This window comes from Carcharhinus amblyrhynchos, chromosome 6 (genome assembly GCF_965287045.1).
Source record: "Carcharhinus amblyrhynchos chromosome 6, sCarAmb.v2.hapA, whole genome shotgun sequence".
NCBI lineage: Eukaryota > Metazoa > Chordata > Chondrichthyes > Carcharhiniformes > Carcharhinidae > Carcharhinus > Carcharhinus amblyrhynchos.
Window position 1 is genome coordinate 109790026 of NC_137329.1, and position 20407 is coordinate 109810432.

Consider the following 20407-nt stretch of genomic DNA (forward strand, 5'->3'; position numbering starts at 1 on the left):
ACAGTCACTCTATTATAAAATATAATATATAGTGTAATATATCCTTTTAATGATAATAATGAAAGGATCTTGACTGATAACTATGCGGTAATCAGTTGCTTCTTCTAGTAGTTTACTGTGATGTTAACCCATGCACTTTTATTGCAGCCACTCTTCAGAACTGATTATGTAATTTTTTTAATGAAAAGTTTGATTTGATTTATTTAATTTGATTTATTATTGTCACAAGTATTAACATACAGTGAAAAGTAAAGTTTCTTGCACACTATACAGATAAACATACCATTCATAGAGAAGGAAATGAGAGAGTGCAGAATGTAGTGTTACAGTCATAGCTAGGGTGCAGAGAAAGATGCAAGGTAGGTCCATTCAAAAGTCGGACAGAGGTAGGGAAGAAGTTGTTCCTGAATCAGTTGGTACGTGACCTCAGACTTTTGTATCTTTTTCCCGAAGGAAGAAGGTGGAAGAGAGAATGTCTGGGGTGAGCAGGGTCCTTAATTATGCTGGGTGCTTTGCCGAGCGGGAAGTGTAGACAGTCAATGGATGGGAGACTGGTTTGCATGATGGATTGGGCTACACTCATGACCTTTTGTAGTTTCTTGCCATCTTGGGCAAAGCAGGAGCCATACCAAGCTGCGATACAACCAGAAAGAATGCTTTCTATGGTGCATCTGTAAAAGTTGGTGAGTCGTAGCTGATATGCCAAATTTTCTTAGTCTTCTGAAAAAAGTTTTCTCCTATGTCTAAATCTGGATTACCAGGACAAGGAGTGCCTCCCAGTATTTTAACATTTTTCATTTGCAAGCTTAAATAGAGGCCATCAAGAGGCAAGCTAACTCGATCATGTTGGTAAAGGCAGGGGTGATAAGAACAGAGTACAAATGCCTGAATTGGGGTTTATATGGAGTGGAGTTGGAGCATGCAGGAAGGAGGGTGTTGGAGAATCAAATTTTCAAGTGCCAAAGGCATGGATGAGGGTTTTGGTGATAGTGAGAATGCTTTGGATCACATCACAAATAACTTTTAAAAAAATGAGAAATAAGATTTAGATTTTAAAATCACTTTATTAAGACCTGAGGTTACTTATTTGCCCAGTATCAGATATAATTTATTCTGCTTTTTCATTCAGCTCCTGAAGAACATATTCATCAAAACACTACCTCAGCAGAGACACTTCAAAAGAGCAGAGAACTAACCTACCAATGGCTTCACACACAGGTGGTCAATGATGAACAAAAGAATTCCAGAATGGTGAAGAGGTAAGAACTTTTTGTTTATTTGACAAATGATGTGAATTTTGCAGTGTAAATGCAATTGATGACAAACCAAAGCAATTGATGTATTTTTGTATTCTGTAAACATACAGGCATACAAGATAGATTTTCAACTCTCTGTCTAACATAAAACTGGCTCTTTTTTAAGGAAATTGCCTAATCTCACATTCCTATAATAGTTGGCTAATCTACAATGTCAGTTCTATTTCAGGCTAGCCAGTTAAAGATATACCCCTATGTGCATTGTCCACGTGCCCAGACTAACTGCTGAAAGTTTAAAAAAAATGTATATGGTAACTATTATTGATCTAGTTATGCCAGAACATAGAACATAGAACACTACAGCGCAGAACAGGCCCTTCAGCCCACGATGTTGCGCCGACCAGTTTAAAAAAAACAATGACCCACTAACCTAAATCAATCCCTTTTCATCCATAAACCTATCCACGGATCTCTTAAACGTATGTAAAAATATGATTCGATAACGAAACTTCAATGTCGCCAGCCATACTATCACCCTTCCCCCTCCCTCCCACCTCAGACAAATGAAGAGTTTAAAGTTTATTTATTTCTTAGTCACAAATAGGCTTACATTGACATTGCAATGAAGTTATTGTGCAAATCCCTTAGTGACCACACTCCGGCGCCTGTTCGAGTATACTGAGGGAGAATTTAGCATGGCCAATCCACCTAATCAGCACATCTTTTGGAATGTGGGAGGAAACCAGAGCATCCAAAGGAAATCCACGCAGAACTGGGGAGAATGTGCAGACTCTGCTCAGACAGTGTCCCAAGCCCAGAATCTAAACTGAGTCCCTGGCGCTATGAGCCAGAAGTGCTAACCACCGTGCCGCTGCCCACTGTGCCACCCGCACATGATTCTGGTGCAAGATCCCCGTGGTTCTGACATTTTCCACCTTGTAAAAAAATCACTTCTCCTCATGTTGAACACAACAGCTGTGCAACAGACAGTTTGAATTTGCTGTTTTCATGTCACTTTTACCCCCCTGAAGCAGCTTAATGGGTCAGTAATCGGACGTGAGTGAGTTCACAATTCCTCTCTCCTCCATGCCCTCACTTTGAAAATTAGAGTGAGTCCTGGATGAGGATCCAGGGATGCCTTTTAGAAACTCAGTTTTTAAACTGTTCCCCCACACATTACTTGACCCTCCCAGCAATTCAAAATCCAGCCCAATATGTTAAGTCTGTGACCTTTCATCAAAACTGGGAAAAGTTAAAAATGTAATAGGCTTTGAGCAAGTGAAAGACAGAGGGTGGGAAAAAGAACAAATTAAAAGTTTTGTGACTGGGTGCAGAGCAGGAGAGGTGAAACTGCAAAAGATTTCATGATGCAGGAAGAAAGGGAATGGTTGTGGGACAAGTGAAGAAACAAAAGATGTGTCTACAGGAGGTGTGAATTATAGAATCATGAATATTTACCATCCATAAGCAAAGAACAGGAAATAAGAGAGGAACAAGGGAAAAGTACAGCAAAGGAAAAGGAAACAAAATATTCTAGTGCTTTCCTGCTCTTCCATCTTGCATTCATAAAAGTTCAGCTCATCTATTACCTCTGTGCACACTAACCTACATCGGTTCCTGGTCTGACAGCATCTCAGAATTAAAATTCTCAACCTTGTTCATATTCCGCCATAGCCTTGCTACTCTATCTCTCTGTAACCTCCTCCAGCCTTACAGCTCCTTGAGAGATCTCTGTCATCATGGCTGTTGATGTCTGTGGATTCAGCTGCCTAGGCCTTTAACTATGGAATTTTCCCCTTCCATCTATTTCTCCCCTTCTTTAAGAAGCTCCTTAAAATCTCTTTGACCACATTTTTGGTATCGAATATCTCCTTTATGTGGTTCAGTGTCAAATTTTGCCTTGATAACGCTCACGTGAAGCACCCTGCAATGTTTTACTACATTAAAAGTGTTAAATAATTGAAAGTTGTTTGTCTACCTTTACAACAGTTCTGTAGCATTTCATTCATTTCCTTCCCAACAAAAGCAAGATAAGAAAAAGATCTTCAAATATTATCTGTCATGAACATTTAGGAAAAAAAATCAATAAAGTATAACTCATTTGGGTAGTTGCAAGTTATTGTATATGTTGCACTTGTGAGATTAAAAGAAAGTGGAATTGCAGTACATGGGTTGGTTGCAAGCAACAAGGCAGATTTGTTGAGGAAAAGATAAAATACTATGGATGTGGGAATCTGAAACAAAAACAGAAAATGCTGGAAAAGCTCAGAAGGTCCGACAGCATCTGTGGAGAGAGAATACAGCCGAAGTTTCAAGTCTGAATGACCTTTTATTGATAAGTTGTTCACTGTACAAGGCTTGGGCTAGATTGACTTAAAGCCCACAGAGCAACCAATGACGTCATAAACTAAACATGTGATTAGACTCTTAAAGTGGCAGCACAACAACACAACATGTACCCAAATATGTAACACAAGTAATGACTTATTAAGCATGAGTTTGCACACTATCAGATGATGTGTCTGGCACCATGGTACCTATTTGAACCCACCACTGAACGATCATCTTTTACAAATCCTAATGCTGTGAAGAAGTAGGAGATGGATTTTAGTCTCATCATTGAAGATGGAAGTAAATCTGTTATTTACACAGAATGGAATAGAATCCTTGACTTTGGTTCTGTGGCTGTTTCATAGGAAATTCTTTATTCACATTTTGTGTACCAGCCAAATTGGTTGACTTTTGAATAGTATCTTTGGACAACTGAACTGTACTACTGCATAGATTGAACCTGTTTTAGATATTGGCAAATAAGTAAATGTAATCATTCAGGTAGACACTTTCAGAAAAGGAAAAAAAGGGACTGAGCAAGTAGTGACTAAGTAAGACATAGGGTGTAATTCTCCCATCTGGGGACTAGCTACCCTGGCAGGGGTGGGAGCATGGGATGTTTCCTGCTGAAGAGACCGGCAGGAGAATATGCCATATCTTCTGGCTCTGACCTCATTAATAATGCCCTATAGATGCTCATCTTATCTCCTGCTGTGGTGTTCCCCAGTCCAGAGTTGCTGTCAGCCTCCACCCTGTACTCCATAGGTAGTCCCAGGCACTGTTCAGAAGAGTCCCAACATCTGCACGTCACATTGTTCCAAACATATTTTGTAACAGCATGCTTTCCCATTGGTGCCGCAGACAATGTTGAGTTCATGATGGCAATGAACTCCATTCCCACTGCTTCAGGTAACTCTGCCAGATGTCCACACATTTGCTGCTGATTATTTAAGTAAGTGTGCCCCAAAAGGTGACTCATGAGGCTCCATGTTCCCACTCGCTGGAGCATCATTGCCCCAGGGTTTCAACTACATGAGCCAATCTTGTGGAGAGACACATGCGGCAACACAGAATGAATGCAGGGAGGAGCAGAGTCTCACCTCAAGAGGATACAAGCCTTCCTCAGTAACCTAGACCAGTCCACTAAGTTATCACTGATATCTATGGAATACATGAGGAACTGCGTACCTTTAACTGGACAGTTGCACTGCTGGCTCAGGAGCTGCTGGAATGGATAATTGTTATAGCAGCCTACCCCATTAACTCTACCTGAGGACCAACCCAGGATTGTGTAGGTAAATGAGGAGGATGGAAGTACCCAGAACTCCTCAGCGCCCTCATGTTCCTCCAACTTCCAGCCCCTCTGGCAGAACCCTGATCTAGTGAATACGTGCCAGTAATCATGGCTGCCCATGCAGAGACCACAGTCTGAAGGAGATTCCGACAAGGTGGTAGACCAGGCAGTCTACCATCTTGCTCACTGCTGTATAGACTAAGATGTGAGTAGCCTGCCTCCACTGCCCCCAAGGCAACAGTAGGGCCACATTGTGAGTGTGTGAGAGTGCAAGTTGCCATTTCACCTGCATCACTAATAGGTTCACCATGGTTATAATTTTCACATTGTATATAGCACATTTGAACACTTCTTTAAGATGTTTACTTATACTTGCACATGACTGTGTGTGTTTGTATACTAGAGAGTTCAAAAGGAATGGTAATACTATGAAGGTCGTTCTTACCACTAATAATGAGGGTGACATGCTGACATCCATTTTGACATGCCAACAACAGGATCAAAGTTGCTGGCTGATTTGTGATGCTTCCTTCTCTGCTATATTACATAAGATTCAAGAGCAAAGAGGCCCACCCTGAACTGCTCCTTGTATCATTCATTGTCCATCCAAGCTGACTTTAAGGGAGGCTCCATGGGGAGATGCTGGGCAGCTGGTGCATCTGAAGTATGAGTGCTGGTTGTAAGGCACACATCTACAGTGCAATATCGCACACTGACCTAAGTATAGGCATCGCAGCTTGAGAGACCATATGTCATCCAGGTAATATTGGTTGTCTGCTGTGCCCACTGCTTTGTATTCCAAGAGACTCAGGATGTGCTTCAGCAGAAGACAGAGGCATGTGGAAGCCAGGAAGGGTGCATGTGTTGTTTAAGAGTAATTTGCGTGAAAATAATTTGTGCCCAGACTGTCAATTGCACCCAGAGTAGAAATGCTGCTCAAATATCTTACCTAATTTCAAATAGTTAAGTCTGTGGAGTTGAGGTTCTGATTATTCTACAGGAAGCGATTGAAAGTGTTTGGAGAACAGGCCAAATCAAGATCTAAATGTTGTGCAACCGCACAAATTAAATGATGGACAACAGGCGGTTTTAAGGATATTCAGTTACCCTCCCTTCAAGGAAACAGGAAGTCATTGCTAAATGTGCATCACATCAGTCCCAAGGTTCTTACTCATATTATATAGCGAAGATTATTTTGGTTTCCACAAATCTGTTTTTAATCTAATGGTGAGCATTTTGGAAACTAGCAGGAGGGTAAAGTGTCACCTGAGCATTGGCAATAGCAGCATTGTTCCAATGCCAATTTAGCTTGAAAAATACAACAGTCGGAATTTTCTGGCCGTTCACACCCCATTGCCACCGCAAGTTAGGACGGGGAATTTGGCGCTCAGCCAAATCTCCATTCACTGCAGTAGGACCAGAGAATCCCATTGGTGTAAAAGGCTAGAGAATTTCGGCCAATATCTACAATTCATGTAACTCTGGGACCCGCTTTTTTACATTAATATATGACTTTCGCAAAGGAGGGAATTGAGATTGACCATTGTCAATGTGGTCTCCTATAAAATCTCTAGAATATGTTATAGTTACAAGTTAAAGATGCGAACAGTTCATATTGCATACCTTAGGGATAATGATGACAATGATTATCAACTAATTTAGAGGGTATATTCATGGCCCAAAGAGCCCTTGTCTAGTCAAGAAATGTTTCAACGTGTGATACATATGTATGTCCATTTTTTCAACATTGAGAGTCTGCAATAACTGAGTCTATAATAACTGATTCTTGGAATTCTCGCATGCTATGCAAAATATGAAAACACTTTTTATTAATTTAGTTTGAACACAGTCCTTCCATGGATTGAAGCAAAAAGGGAAGGAATACAATCACACAACAGAACTGGTGTAGGTCAGAATCCTTTATTTGAAACCGTCAATGCTGATTGCATTTCAGATAATTCCTATTTCTGCATACCACATATAGGTCCAGACCTACTTACATTACAATGGCCTAAATCTAATCTAAAGTAAATAAAATGCCTCAAAAAGTAAGATGTTGCACTGAATAAAAAAGGTCGGGTGAGGTTAGTAAGGTTTATGTCGGCTTGGGTCACGTCCCTGCTAAAGGTCAATGAAGTTAAAAAAAGCGTAGCTTCTGGGTGTGTTTGGTTTTCAGATTTATGACTAAGAGATATTCAACCTGTATGGCATCAAGTGGGAACTGCTATGCACCGATGCTAAACTAGCATTGGAAATCTGGATCAACACCATAACAATGGGGCAAAATGCTTTTTAACATAAGAACAAGTTCTTCCATTTCCTCAAATTTGATGTGTTGTCCATCATTTAATTTGTGCGGTTGCACAACATTTAGATCTTAATTTGGTCTGTTCTCTGAACACTTTCAATCGATTCCTGTAGAATAATCAGAACCTCACCTCCACAGACTTAACTGTTTGAAATTAGGTAAGATATTTGAGTAGCATTTCTACTCTGGGTGCAATTGACAATCTGTGCACAAATTATTCTCATGCAAATTACCCTTATACAATACATGCACCCTTCCTGGCTTCCACATGCCTCCATCTTCTGCTGAAACATGTCCTGAGACACCTGGATTACAAAGTAACGGGCACAGCAGAAAACCAATATTACCTGGATGATATATGGTCCCTCAAGCTGAGATGCCTATACTTAGGCCAGTGTGCAATATTGCACTGTGGATATGTGCCTTACAACCAGCATTCATACTTCAGATGCACCAGCTGCCCAGCATCTCCTCATGAAGCCTCCTTAAAGTCAAGCTTGGATGGACAGTGAAAGATACAAGGAGCAGCTCAGGGCTTGAGCCTCATTGCTGTTGAATCTTATGCAATATAGTAGAGAAGGAAGCATCACAAATCAGCCAGTAACTTTGATCCTGTTGTTGGCTTGTCAAAATGGACGTCAGCATGTCACCCTCATTATTAGTGGTAAGAGCGGCCTTCATAGTATTACCATTCCTTTTGAGCTCTCTTGTATGCAAAAACACAGTCATGTACAAGTCTAAGTAAACATCTTAAAGAAGTGCTCAAATGTGCTATATACAATGTGAAAATTATAACCATGGTGAACCTATTAGTGATGTAGGTGAAATGGCAATCTGCACTCTCACACACTCATACAATATGACCCTGGTGTTGCCTTGGGGGAAGTGGAGGCAGGCTACTCACATCTTAGTCTATACAGCAGTGAGAAGGTGGTAGACTTCCTGGTTGTACAAGCATCTGTTGAAATCTACTTCAGACTGTGGTCTCTGCATGGGCAGCCATGATTACTGACACACATTCACCAGATCAGGGTTCTGCCAGAGGGGCTGGAAGTTGGAGGAACATGAGGGTGCTGAGGAGTTCTGGGTACTTCCACCCTCCTCATTTACCTACACAATCCTGGATTGGTCCTCAGGTAGAATTAATGGGGTAGGCTGCTACAACAATTATCCATTCCAGCAGCTCCTGAGCCAGCAGTGCAACTGTCCAGTTAAAGGTACACAGCTCCTCATGTATTCCATAAATATTAGTGATAACTGAGTGGACTGATCTAGGTTACTGAAGAAGGTTTGTATCCTCTCGTGGTGAGACTCTGCTCCCCCCTACATCCATTGTGTGTTGCTGCATGTATCTCTCCACAAGATTGGCTCATATGGTTGAAACCTTGGGACAATGTTGAGTTCATGATGGCGAAGAACCCTATTTGCAACCTTGGAGTTCCCACTGCTTCAGGTAACTCTGCCAGATGTCCACACATTTGCTGCTGAATATTTAAGTAGTGTGCCCCAAAAATGACTCATGAGGCTCCATGTTCCTGCTATTAGAACGTCATCATGACTTTTCTCCCTCCCTCCTCTCAAGCGGGCAGTGCACAGATGTCTCTGACTCTTAACGCCTTCTCCTACACTCTGGTGTGGTGGCTTCCACCTGTGCCACCAACTCCATGCAGACTATATCCCTCTGATGTGCTGGTATCTGAATTAACAGTGGGTGGGTTGTAAGATGTGACAATACCATCTCAGTCATTTCATGCATTCGTGCAGGGAGGGATAGTGCTCTTTGCTGCACCTGTCTATCACGGTGCTCCTTCATGTGTGTGCTGTGTTCTCCTACATGAACCACTTACTCATATAAGCCTCAGTGCTGAAGCAGAGGCATGTGCCAGGTGTCGCACCTTAGCTGCAGCATGCCACTATAACCCTTGCCCTTTGTCTCTGCGTGGATGGGCCAAGCTACTCATCTTGTCAGAATGTGGCAGCTCATTGAACTTTTTCCTGCATCAAGTCCACGAGCGCTAATTGTGTCTTGCTGTGCTCACCACAACACAATTTGAATCCAGGCTTTCTTGGTTGCTGTGGGTGCATTACACTGGCCAGCAAGGTGGATGTCTGGTCTCCTCTTCTCGACGTCTTGCACCAAAACCTGAAGATCCAGGTGAGAAAACTATGGGGCAGCTGGACCCATTCCTTTCCCTGGATCTCCTCTGTGTGACATTCTATTAATAAAAATGTAAGACTTAAAGGGTAATGAGCCATTTGGATTACAATGCTGTCATGCACTTTGATGTGCTTAAATGCACTAATCATTTTCACTTAACATCAATTGGAGTCCAAGCCTCCAAGCTAAAATGCCATGTTCCATGGCCCGTGACAGCCTATTGGTTTCCCCTCTCTTTGTCATATTGTTGTGCTATGACAACATACAGCAATGAGGGACCTAGTCAAAGGTCAACAGTGTGGATGCAATCTGAAAGATGGGTAGCAAGAAGACAATTGGATAGGATAATGAGATATGCAGATGACAGTATAATTATGGTAATTATTCAATGTTGAATATTCAAAATATTCAATGTTGAATATTCAAAATATTCAATGTTGAATATTCAAAATATTCAACATTCCTCCCATTGAATCCAAAGGATGTGGTGGAGCTTTACTGATAGAATTTCTCTTGTGCACTCATGTGCTGCTAGTGTACAGTTCAGGTTTCATTCAACACAAGAGTAAAAGATATGGATCATCATTAAACTGTGGCAAAACGGAATGCAAAGGAAAGAATTACACCTGGATGCAAAGTAACAGTGGAATCAAAAGAAATGAAACAGAATCATAGTCTTATCTGGGTATCCCAATGACATCTGTTGGGAAAAGGGACCAAGACATCAGGAAGCGCATAAACTTGGAAAAGCCACCTTCACGAAAATGTCAGGCCTCCTTGAGTAATAAGAACACCTCTGTGGAAAGTAGAATGAGATTATTGAAATACTACATCTGGTCAATGTTACCGGATGCAAAAGTTTGAAGATGAGCAAGGCAATGGAGATAAATTAAAGGCAACCGAGATGTGTGATTTCTGAGACATAAGCTGAAAACACAATTAATGAGGAAATTTTGAGGAAAGCAGACACACAAGAAGAACATTTGCAAATGGTCATCAGGCAACAAATGTAATTCCTTGGTCACATACGTAGGAGAGAGAAAGTAGAATATCTGTCATGACTGGTAAAATTGAGGTCAGCAGAGTAATTGGAAGACAAAGGAAAACATACACTGGCACTTTCAAAAGCAGCAAGATCAAGGCAAAATACCACAGATGCTGGAATCTGAAACAAAAACAGAAATTGTTGGAAAATATTTGCAGATCTCACAGCATCCTGAGTCCAAACATTGGCTGTCTTCTCTCTCCACAGATGCTGTCAGGCCTGCTGAGATTTTCCAGCATTTTCTGTTTTCTTGCAACTGTCCCAAAAGTGGAACAGTTACAAGATTTGAGAACAACACCAAGATAGCTGCTGTTAAGAATTGTGAAATTTGGAGAGCCATGAAGAGGCGGTGGTGTAGTAGTATTGTCACTGGACGAGTAATCCCGAGACTCAAAGCAATGTGCTGGGAACCTGATTTGAATTCTGCCACTTCAGATCATGAAATGTGAATTCAATAAAAATCTAGAATTCAAAGTCTAATGATGACCATGAAACTATTGCATTTTTTAAAAACCCATCTGGTTCACTGATGTCCCTTGGGGAAGGAACTTTGCCATCATTAATTGGTCTGGCTTACATGTGACTTCAGGTCCACAGCAATGTAGTTAACGCTTAAACTCAAGGGCAATTGGGGATGGGCAATAAATAATGGCAGAGCCAGCAACACACTCATTCCATGAAAAAAATCAATATTGTCAAATATGGTACTTAAAGAAAAAAATAAAGAATAGCAGAAGTTTGTTAGGTTGATTCCTAGGATGGGGGGATTTTCCTATGAGAAGGTATTGAGTAGACTAGACTATATTCCTTCTGTTTGAAGAATGAGAGATGATCAAATTGGAACATATAAATTTCTTTTGGGACTTGACAAGGTTGTTGCTGGGCAGGGGTGGGGGCTAGGTGAAGTGATGGGGTCTTTCTATAGCTGGGGATTTTAGAACTAAGGGATAAATTAAGTTATAGATTAAGGGATTGGCCATTTACAACTGAGATGAGAAACATTTGTTTAACTCAAGGCATTGTGAATCTTTGGAATTTTCTAACCCAGAGAACTGGATTTTTTCACTTGCTTAGGGGCATTGCTGACTGGGCTTTATTGTCCATCCCTAATTGCCCTCAAAATGAATGGCCATTTCAGGGGGCAAGTAAGACTCAACCATACTGCTATGCGTCTGGAGTCATATGTAGGCCAGACCAGGTGAGGATGGCAGATTTCCTTCCCGAAAGGACATTGGTATAACCAGATGGGTTTTTATAACAATCAACATTGTTTCATTCTCATTACTAGACTTTTAATTCCAGATTTTTGTTGAATTCAAATTTCACCATGTGCCATGGTGGGATTTGGGTCCCCACACCATTATTCTGGGATTCCAGATTACTAATCCAATGACAATACCAATACATCACCACCTCAGTCACTGAGTATTTATAAATTAGAAATTGATCCACTTTTAGATACTAAGTGAAGTAAGGATATAAAGTTTGTGTGGATAGATGGATACTGTCATTTTCCACCCCGCCCGCCCATCCCTCCGCCCGCAGCCAGTTTTCTGGTAGTGGAGGTGGCTCATCATTGGCCACTGGAAGGATCTTCCATCCTGCCAAAGTCAACAGCCATTTACGTTACTCATTAGCTGCACTGTCAAGGGACCCACCAAGGGACGTCACCTTCGGCAGGACTGGACGATCCCACTGGCAGGAAGAGCCATAAAGTCCCAGCCAGAGTTGAAGTAGAAGATCGGATCAGAAGTGAGCATTCTGAATGACCAGGCAGGCTCTAAAGACCAAATGCCCTCTCCTGTTTTTATGTTCTTTAAAATAGCATCGGATGGATCAAATATCCCACCTTCCCATTAAGCAAGCTGTCAGCACTGTGTGCAATTAGCATTGGTAGCTCATCCTAAATATTAAAATGAAACCCAAAATATAATCAGATTTCCCATTGATCACCTGATGGATATAACACATGCCACCTTTTGCCAATTAAATTCCTGTGAAACTTGAGCAGTGCACCTGATAGCAGGATGTCTAATGAAATCCTAACCAATGATTCTTATTGGAGTAATGTCGCTTCTTCACTTTGGTACTCCAAGCATCCATTTACAAAAACTAACCTGCTACACATTTTTTCCACATCTTTATCAACTTGACCTCCTTTTCAAGATTTGTGTATCTAAACCTCTTACTGTCTTTACAGTTTTTTTAAAGATTTACAAGTTAAGTATATTTCTTTTCATTCTGCCTCTAGAGATGTATGGCTTCATAATTATCTGCATTAAATTTCATTTGACATCCCTCTGTACAATTCACTAACCTGCTTATATTCTCCCAAAATCATTTATAGGTTTCCTTACAGTCGACCACACTTCCTATTTTTGTATTATCTTCTTTGATCTCATTAGTTATGCTTTGCTGCAGATCATTGGTACTAAAGTTATGAATGCTGACTTCATTTTTCATAGAAAAATGAGGTACAAACTTGGCTCTGTAGCTTGATCGGGAAGCAGAAAATCCATGCTATTTTCTCCAAGCAGTGAAATGTTATGTTTCTCCCCTAATTATTTCATGGGGTATATGCACCCTTCCCGCAATTTCACAACATAGCATTTATATGGAAAAAGCATAAAACATGGGTCTACAAATTAGAATTTCAAGTAGGCCCAAAGCACACCCAATATTGGACTTTGAACCTAATTTACATTATAATAGTGAGTTTCAGACACCTGCCACGCATCTCCAGGCAACTCGCCAAAGAAGAACATTTGAACCTGCGATTGCTGTGTTGAATGTAGATCAGGTAGGTCTTTAGAAAAATGACTGGGTGAGGAAGGGAAACGGCCATGAGGAGGGGGAACAATAAGGACAAGTTGAGATTGAGCAATGGCCAGCAGAACCCTGTGGTTGTAATGTGGAGCTGTCAATAGTCGAATCTTTACCTGCTGACTATTCTGAGTTTTGAAAGGTACAACAATCTACAAGCATTTCTTCTAATTAACATGTAATCAATTAAGTAGCTTTAGGAATTATCCTATAATTCAAATAAGGATGTGCAGAAGAGAAATGAGCTTCTCACTGATAATACAGTGTGCCTATTTACAGTGATTAAAATTTGTGGCTTGAAAAAAAACAATTGAGTTGCACATAACTTTGCCTTATAAGCAGAATAAGACATTGTGTTGCGTCCTTCTAGAAATACCTAGGCTTCAGCTTAAAACAGCCTGGCAAGCAAGCTCTGCTATTATCGTGTAACTCTCCAATATGCCAATCCAACTTTGCTTCCATAGGAAAGAATTTTTGTGAATCTCAATTTTTCAAATGCTTGCCACACAACAAAGGGAGGGATGTTTAACCAGATGTTCTCCTATTGGAAAAAATTGGTAGATGTTTTTAAAGAACAGCACCCTTTTCTGGAGATCATGTACAAATTGGCTGTGTTTACTGGGCTTGCAAAATCTCACTAACTGTCCTGGCTGGAGACAATACACACCTCTTTAACTTGTGCTTGACCCTCTCTCCACCCACATTGTATCGTTAAAACTTGATTACTTATAAAGACTTGTATTCCAACCATTATCTTGTAAATTGAGTTTGTGACTCTATATGCCCTGTTTGTGAACACAACTCCTCACTCACCTGAAGAAGGAGCCTGATACTCCAAAAGCTTGTGCTGTCAAATAAACCTGTTGGACTTTAACGTGGTGTTGTGAGACTTCATACTATACTTACCCCCATCCAATGCTGGCATCTCCACATCGTGTTTACTACCAACGGTAACTTCAGTTACAAAGTGATTTGGGATCTCCCTGTGGCCATGCAAGTCACTATATAATTGTAAATCTATCTTTCTTTTCATTTGTTCCACAGGAATGTCATGTGACAGTACTTCAAATAAAGTAATTATTTAATTGAGGTGCGCAGAAAAGTAAGGAAGGCATGGCATGTGTAATTTTATCTAAAAATCCATTGTGAATCGCAAGAACTAGCACATTCTCTTAAACGTGGCAAAACAAACATATTTTAGCATTTGCAGTTAATAAATACCTCATAAAGGATCATGGAAGAACTCCCCAGCCTCCCAAAATAAATCTGAAATAACCAAAATAAAATGTCCAGGGGCGGCATGGTGGCACAGCGAATGGCACTGCTGCCTCACAGCCCCAGGGACAAGGGTTTGATTCCCAGCTTGGGTCACTGTCTGTTCAGAGTCTGCACATTCTGTCCATGTCTGTGTGGGTTTCCTCTGAGTACTCTGGTTTCCTCCACAGTCTGAAAGACATGCTGGTTAGGTGCATTGGTCATGCTAAATTCTCCGTCAATGTACTCGAACAGGCGCCGGACTGTGGCGACTCGGGAATTTTCACAGTAACTTCACTGCAATGTTAATGTAAGTCTACCTGTGACACTAATAAATAAATTTTAATAAAAATAAATTTACTAATTTAGATAACTTGTTGGTTAAAGTTTAAGACTGGCCAAAAGTTCTTTCTAAATCTGAACTGTTTAATTCAAATGAGCTTCATTTCGGTATGGGATTTGGTAGTGGAATGGTTTTGTTACTGAACTACTTATCCAGAGAGCTGGACTAATAACACAGATAACAGGGGTTCAGATTAATCGATAACAGTTTGAGAATTTGAATTCAGTATTTTAATATTTGAGAAATTAAAAAACACAAGGCTGTCAGATTGTTATAAAAATCAACAGGTTCACTAATGTCTTTTAAAAAAGGAAACTTGCTGTTCTAACCTGGTCCAGCCAATGTGTGACCTCATTGCCAAACCAACATTGTTTAGTTTGAACTGCCATCTGAAGTGGGCACTTGGCTGTAACAAACCACCAGTGGTTCAAGAAGATCCACCACTGTATTTACAAGGTAGCTAAGGGAGGTTAATGAATTGCTATCTTTGCCAGTAATGCCTAGATCCCAAGAATGAATTGAAGACATGAACCCAGAGATACCTGCTAATTGTATTAGTTGACAGATATTTAGCATGTTTGCTTAATATTCTTTTGTTATTCCAGGGGAGATGTTAATGTGTTAACAGCTGTGTTAAAATAGTTGATAATGTCAAACTGCTAAAAGTTTAATTGTTGAGATTGACAAATGTAGTTTGTAAATTATAATAACCTTAATGTCTTTGCATCTGTTTGCTTTTCAATTCTAAACTAAAACTAATTCAGATGAAGGCATTATGCAGATGTACTTTATCTCTAAAAAGTGAACAAACAAATGTTGCAGGCGATTTAGCAGTGATTGGAACACTGCCCCATACACTTGGGGATCACTTAAAAGTACCATGTCTCTATTCTATCACATTAATTCAACTCCAATTTATTTTTAAACACAAATTTTCCAGTTCTTAAAGTATTATTTCTCTGTATGTGCCCTGAATCTCCATGCAAGTAACTTCAACTTCTCTTGCACGCTGTAATTCTGAATTTAAAAAGGTTTCTGGCTGGCTGGTGGAGGGTTGTGTGGGGTGGTGCACAGTGGGAGGAGGAGAGTTTTCTAGTTTGGAGGGAGGAGAAGGGGCAGGGTAGATGGGAGGGTTTGCTAGTAGGATGTGGTGAAGCTATGACAGATCATCATTCTTGGTAGGGGAGGTAAATAAGTAGCCAAACTGCACCCTACCCGCACTGATTTTTAACCTAAAGCGAGATCTCAGAATATAACTTTTCTTTCACAATTTCCTGCAGCTGAATGCTTGCCATAACTGGTCCTGAAATACCATTAGACACGCTGTATAAAATGTCTTTGGCACCCCTTAGGCTTCTTAGGAGCGATCATGTGCATTTTGTTACTGTGTATGTTTTTGTTGTCTTGTATTCATTTATCCCAACAAAGCGCATCGAACGGCAGTCATGCATTATGTGAAAATAGATTAAACTGCCAGTTTAATAAAAATTTTGTTGAATTTTCACCAAATGAAATAATGAATCAATTATTTAAAAGGTAACTCTTTTTCTTTAAACTCATGTATTCATTATTAATCTGGAACTAAAATTCAGCTACGAGGTTCCTATTTTGTACTTGTCTATGCAGTCCCTAAGTAATATCAGATTTATGCCATAGGACCATACTCTTAATCAGTAACAGCAAGTTTCTTTTGAGCTTATTAAACTGTTAAAGGACATGAAGGGCTGAGATAATCTGGTACTTTTAAATTAAACTATTGTAACACCCAAATATATACTTGATTCAAGTCAAACAATACTTTATAGTTTATGACCATACATACCACTACTTTTATAGAAAAGTAGAACTCATCCTTATGCCATAGAATTTTGAATACTCTTTCTTAAAACATAAAAAGGTTATTGTATTAGGAATAATAAATTTAAAGCCTTGGTTTGAAATGTTGGTCACTAAGAGTTGAAAGTAAATATGATTAAATGATGAATTGTGAGGAAGTTAATCACTGCAAAATAATGTCATTGTGCTACCAAATCAGTTGATATTTGTTTCCATTTCAGTTGCATTGTACTAACACAATGTGAGACTTATCCTACTGTAACTCTTTAATATCTATATATTTATATGTTTATATATATTGGTAATGCACTGAATAAAATAGCTGGTACCTTGACAGAGGTCAGCTGGTTGCAAAGACTTAGGCCGGAATTTAATGATTCTTCGGAGGCGGGAGTGAGGACTGTATATTAGGGCGGAATGGAGACCCCCTCATCACCTTCCTGATTGCTCATCATAAAATCCAAAACAGAAAGGGGCCAGGATGGTCTTCCCATCCAGGGGCCAATTGAGGCATTTTAAATGGTTTCTTTAGACCTCATTGTCCAGCATCGTTACTTGCACAAGGGATCCTTCGGTAGAAATAGAGGGACCCTCCAGAAGCCACCCACTTACCTTAACAATAAGCTCCCCCAGCAACACCCATTTTCATCCAGAGGCTCCAATGATTATCTGATTGGCCTCATTGCAGTGCCGGCTGTGAGCGCCATTCCCGGGGGTGCTCCCAACCTCTAATTGATCGGCAGTGCTCAGGGGCAATATATCCACCTGGTACTCAACTCCGGGGGAAAATTGCCCCCCAATAGAGCCAAGAACTGTTGGCAGCCAGAGGCTGCCTAACTGGACTTAATCCCAATTGGGCTCCTGATTTTGCCACCAGCCCTTCAGTTGCTTGACGGTCCACGACCATAGTCCACCTTTGATCTACATGACTGGTTGCGGTACAGTAAAAAGAACAGAAATTAATTATAGAAGAAATGGTAAAACTTTCAGCTAAATAGCACTGCTGCAGAATTATGATAGTTTGCAAACTTCCACTGATCTTTCTGAAGATTAAAAATAACATTCTGTCATTATGCTAGGAAATGGGCCAGTTTGGTATTTTAGGCTAAATTGTGGCATTACTAAGTTAAGGTTATTTATTTATTAGTTACAAGTAGGCTTACATTAACACTGCAATGAAGTTACTGTGAACATCCCCTAATTTGTCCATGTATTGGCAAATGGATTGTAATTATTAGCACAATGTTATATGGTTGAGTTTATTTCAATATTGTACTTTTTCCAGATAATTTACTCAAAATTGTGCATTTCAGTCAGTCAAAATTTAGATGAGCACATTAGACTTACTATTGTTTCTCTCTTGGGTTTCCAGTTCTCACTTCCTGCCAGAGCTGGATGCAGAAGTACTGAATGGTGGCCGGGTTCAACTTATGGTAAGAAATTGCCTCCAGCTCCAAGCAAGTTTAATGCATACGGAGTTCTATATAGAGGGACTTTAATGCTAAGGTGACATATTTTCACTGTTAATTTGTAGTGCAGATATCTTCTAAAAATGCAATGTCCTAATATACTCATTACACATATTGTAGTACATGTCTAGTGATTATCTACTTTGTTCTATATATTCTAATACTTCTGGTGCTTATGTAGATGTTGATATCGAAATAGTGATCCAGGAGTTTTCTAGTTGGCATGTACTTAAAGATTAACTTTCAGATGTTAGCGTAATTCTTTTTAACTATTTATCAAACAAAGTTGCAAGATAGTTTTGAGCAAGCTGCAATGAACCAATAATAAGTGTCTCCCCAGCGAGTCACACTAATTAGATGCTATTTGTAAACAGTTTTCACTTCAAAAAATGTTTAATGATTTGCATGCAGAACAAGTAATTTACTTTTGCTTTGTTACCCCAGGCAAGTCATGTAGGTAGAGAGTGCTCAGATTTAGACGTTGTCTCCGTGACCAGTGGTAGTACTATAAGCCAACCGAATGATGGATTTAATTATTGTCACTGGCGCTCATCAGGATCTGCAAGTAAGTCAGAATTCTGCATTCTTTGAATTTGCTGTAGTATTTTGATTATTGAGATGGTACAAATGTTGGAATTTTAACGTATTATTTCTACTATTTTCAAATGGTAGTTTAGTTTAAATTGCATGTGCTCAAATACGTTTTGCATGTGCTATAATGCATGTGCTCAAATACATTTTGTTCCACGAAATATTAGAAATCCATAACTGTATATTACCGATGAAGTGAAAGGTGGAAGTGCATTGCAGGATTCTACTATTGCAGCTCGTAGGACAAAATGGAGATGGCTGTTCAAAAATGATGTTCTACTAAGATAGCCCATTCTACCTCACGTGAAGTCCCGCATTTTCTGGAGTTTGGCAGCATTTGTTTCATGTTTTGTCCTGTTCAAGTATAGAAAGTGCAGGGGGAGGGGTACTTCAAAAAGAAATTAAGAGAACAAAGAGGGGACATGAAGGAGCACTGCTAGGCAAAATAAAAGAAAATCTAAAGATGTGTTATACGTATACTAAGGGCAAGTGGGCAAACAGGTGAAACAGTTGGACCAAAGTGGCAACCTGTGTGTGGAGCCAAAAGACACAGTTGAGGTATTAAAAGAGTATTTTGCATCTATGTTAGTTATGGAGAAGAACGATGCAGGTATAGAAAGCAGGGAGAGGGACTGTGATTACCATTTAGAAGGAGGAGGTGTTAACGCTTTTAGTGATCTTAAAAGTGGATAAATCTCCAGGCCTAGATGAGGTATCCTAGGCTGATGTGTGAGGCAAGGGAGGAGATTGCAGGGGCTCTGATGCTAATTTTAAAATCATCTCTGGCCATAGCAGTGGTGCCAAAGGACCGGAAGACAGCTAATGTGGTACCATTACTCAAGAAGGGAAATAGGAAATAAACAAGTAATTTACTTTTGCAAGTCAGTGAGTCTAACATCAGTGGTAAGTAAATTATTGGAAAAGCTTCTGAGGGACAGAATTAATTTCCACTTGGAGAAGCAAGAATTAATCAAGGATAATCAGTGGGGAGATCGTATGTAACAAATTTGATTAAATTTTTCGAGGAGGTGACTAGATATGTAGACGAGGACAATGCAGTTGAGGTAGTCTATACGGATTTTTGTAAGGCTTTTGACAAGGCCCCGCTTGGGAGACTGATCATGAAAGTAAGAGCCCACGTGATCCAGGGCAGTTTTGCAAATTGGATTTAAAATTGGCTTAGTGGAAGGTAATGGTCGAAGGTTGTTTTTGTGGCTGGAAGGTTCACTGGTGTTCCGCAGGGATCAGTGCTGAGTCCCTTGCTATCTGTAGTGTACATTAATGATCTAGTGAATGTGGAGGGTAGGATCAGTAAGTTCACAGACAGCAGGACAGTTGGTGGCGTGATAAATAGTGAGGTGGAAAGCCTTAGATGACAGGATGATATAGATGGGTTGGTCAGATGGGCAGAACAGTAGCAAATGGAATTTAGCCCTGAAAAGTGTGATGTGATGCATTTTGGGAGGACTAACAAGGCAAGGGAATACACAATAAACAGTAGAATGCTAGGAAGTACAGAAGACCACAGGGACCTTGGGTTGCATGTCCAAAGATCCCTGAAGACAGCAGGACAGGTAGGTAAGATGGCTTAAAAGAGAATATGGGATGCTTGCCTTTATTAGTTCGGGTAGAGAATATAAGACCAGGGAGGTTATGATGGAACTGTATAAAACACTCATTAGACCACAACTGGAGTAGA

The 20407-nt window shown here is 40.1% G+C and overlaps 1 protein-coding gene across 4 annotated transcripts in view; it reads left to right on the plus strand.

Annotated features, from left to right (window-relative positions):
* Nucleotides 1-20407, plus strand: part of lrriq1 (leucine-rich repeats and IQ motif containing 1) — a 154467-nt gene that overhangs the window by 127860 nt on the left and 6200 nt on the right. For all 4 annotated transcript variants that reach the window (XM_080191179.1, XM_080191181.1, XM_080191180.1 and 1 more), the window contains 3 exons: nt 1130-1259; nt 18021-18081; nt 18562-18682. In XM_080191179.1, the coding sequence (XP_080047305.1) occupies nt 1130-1259; nt 18021-18081; nt 18562-18682 (312 nt within the window). The remainder of the gene's footprint in view (nt 1-1129; nt 1260-18020; nt 18082-18561; nt 18683-20407) is intronic.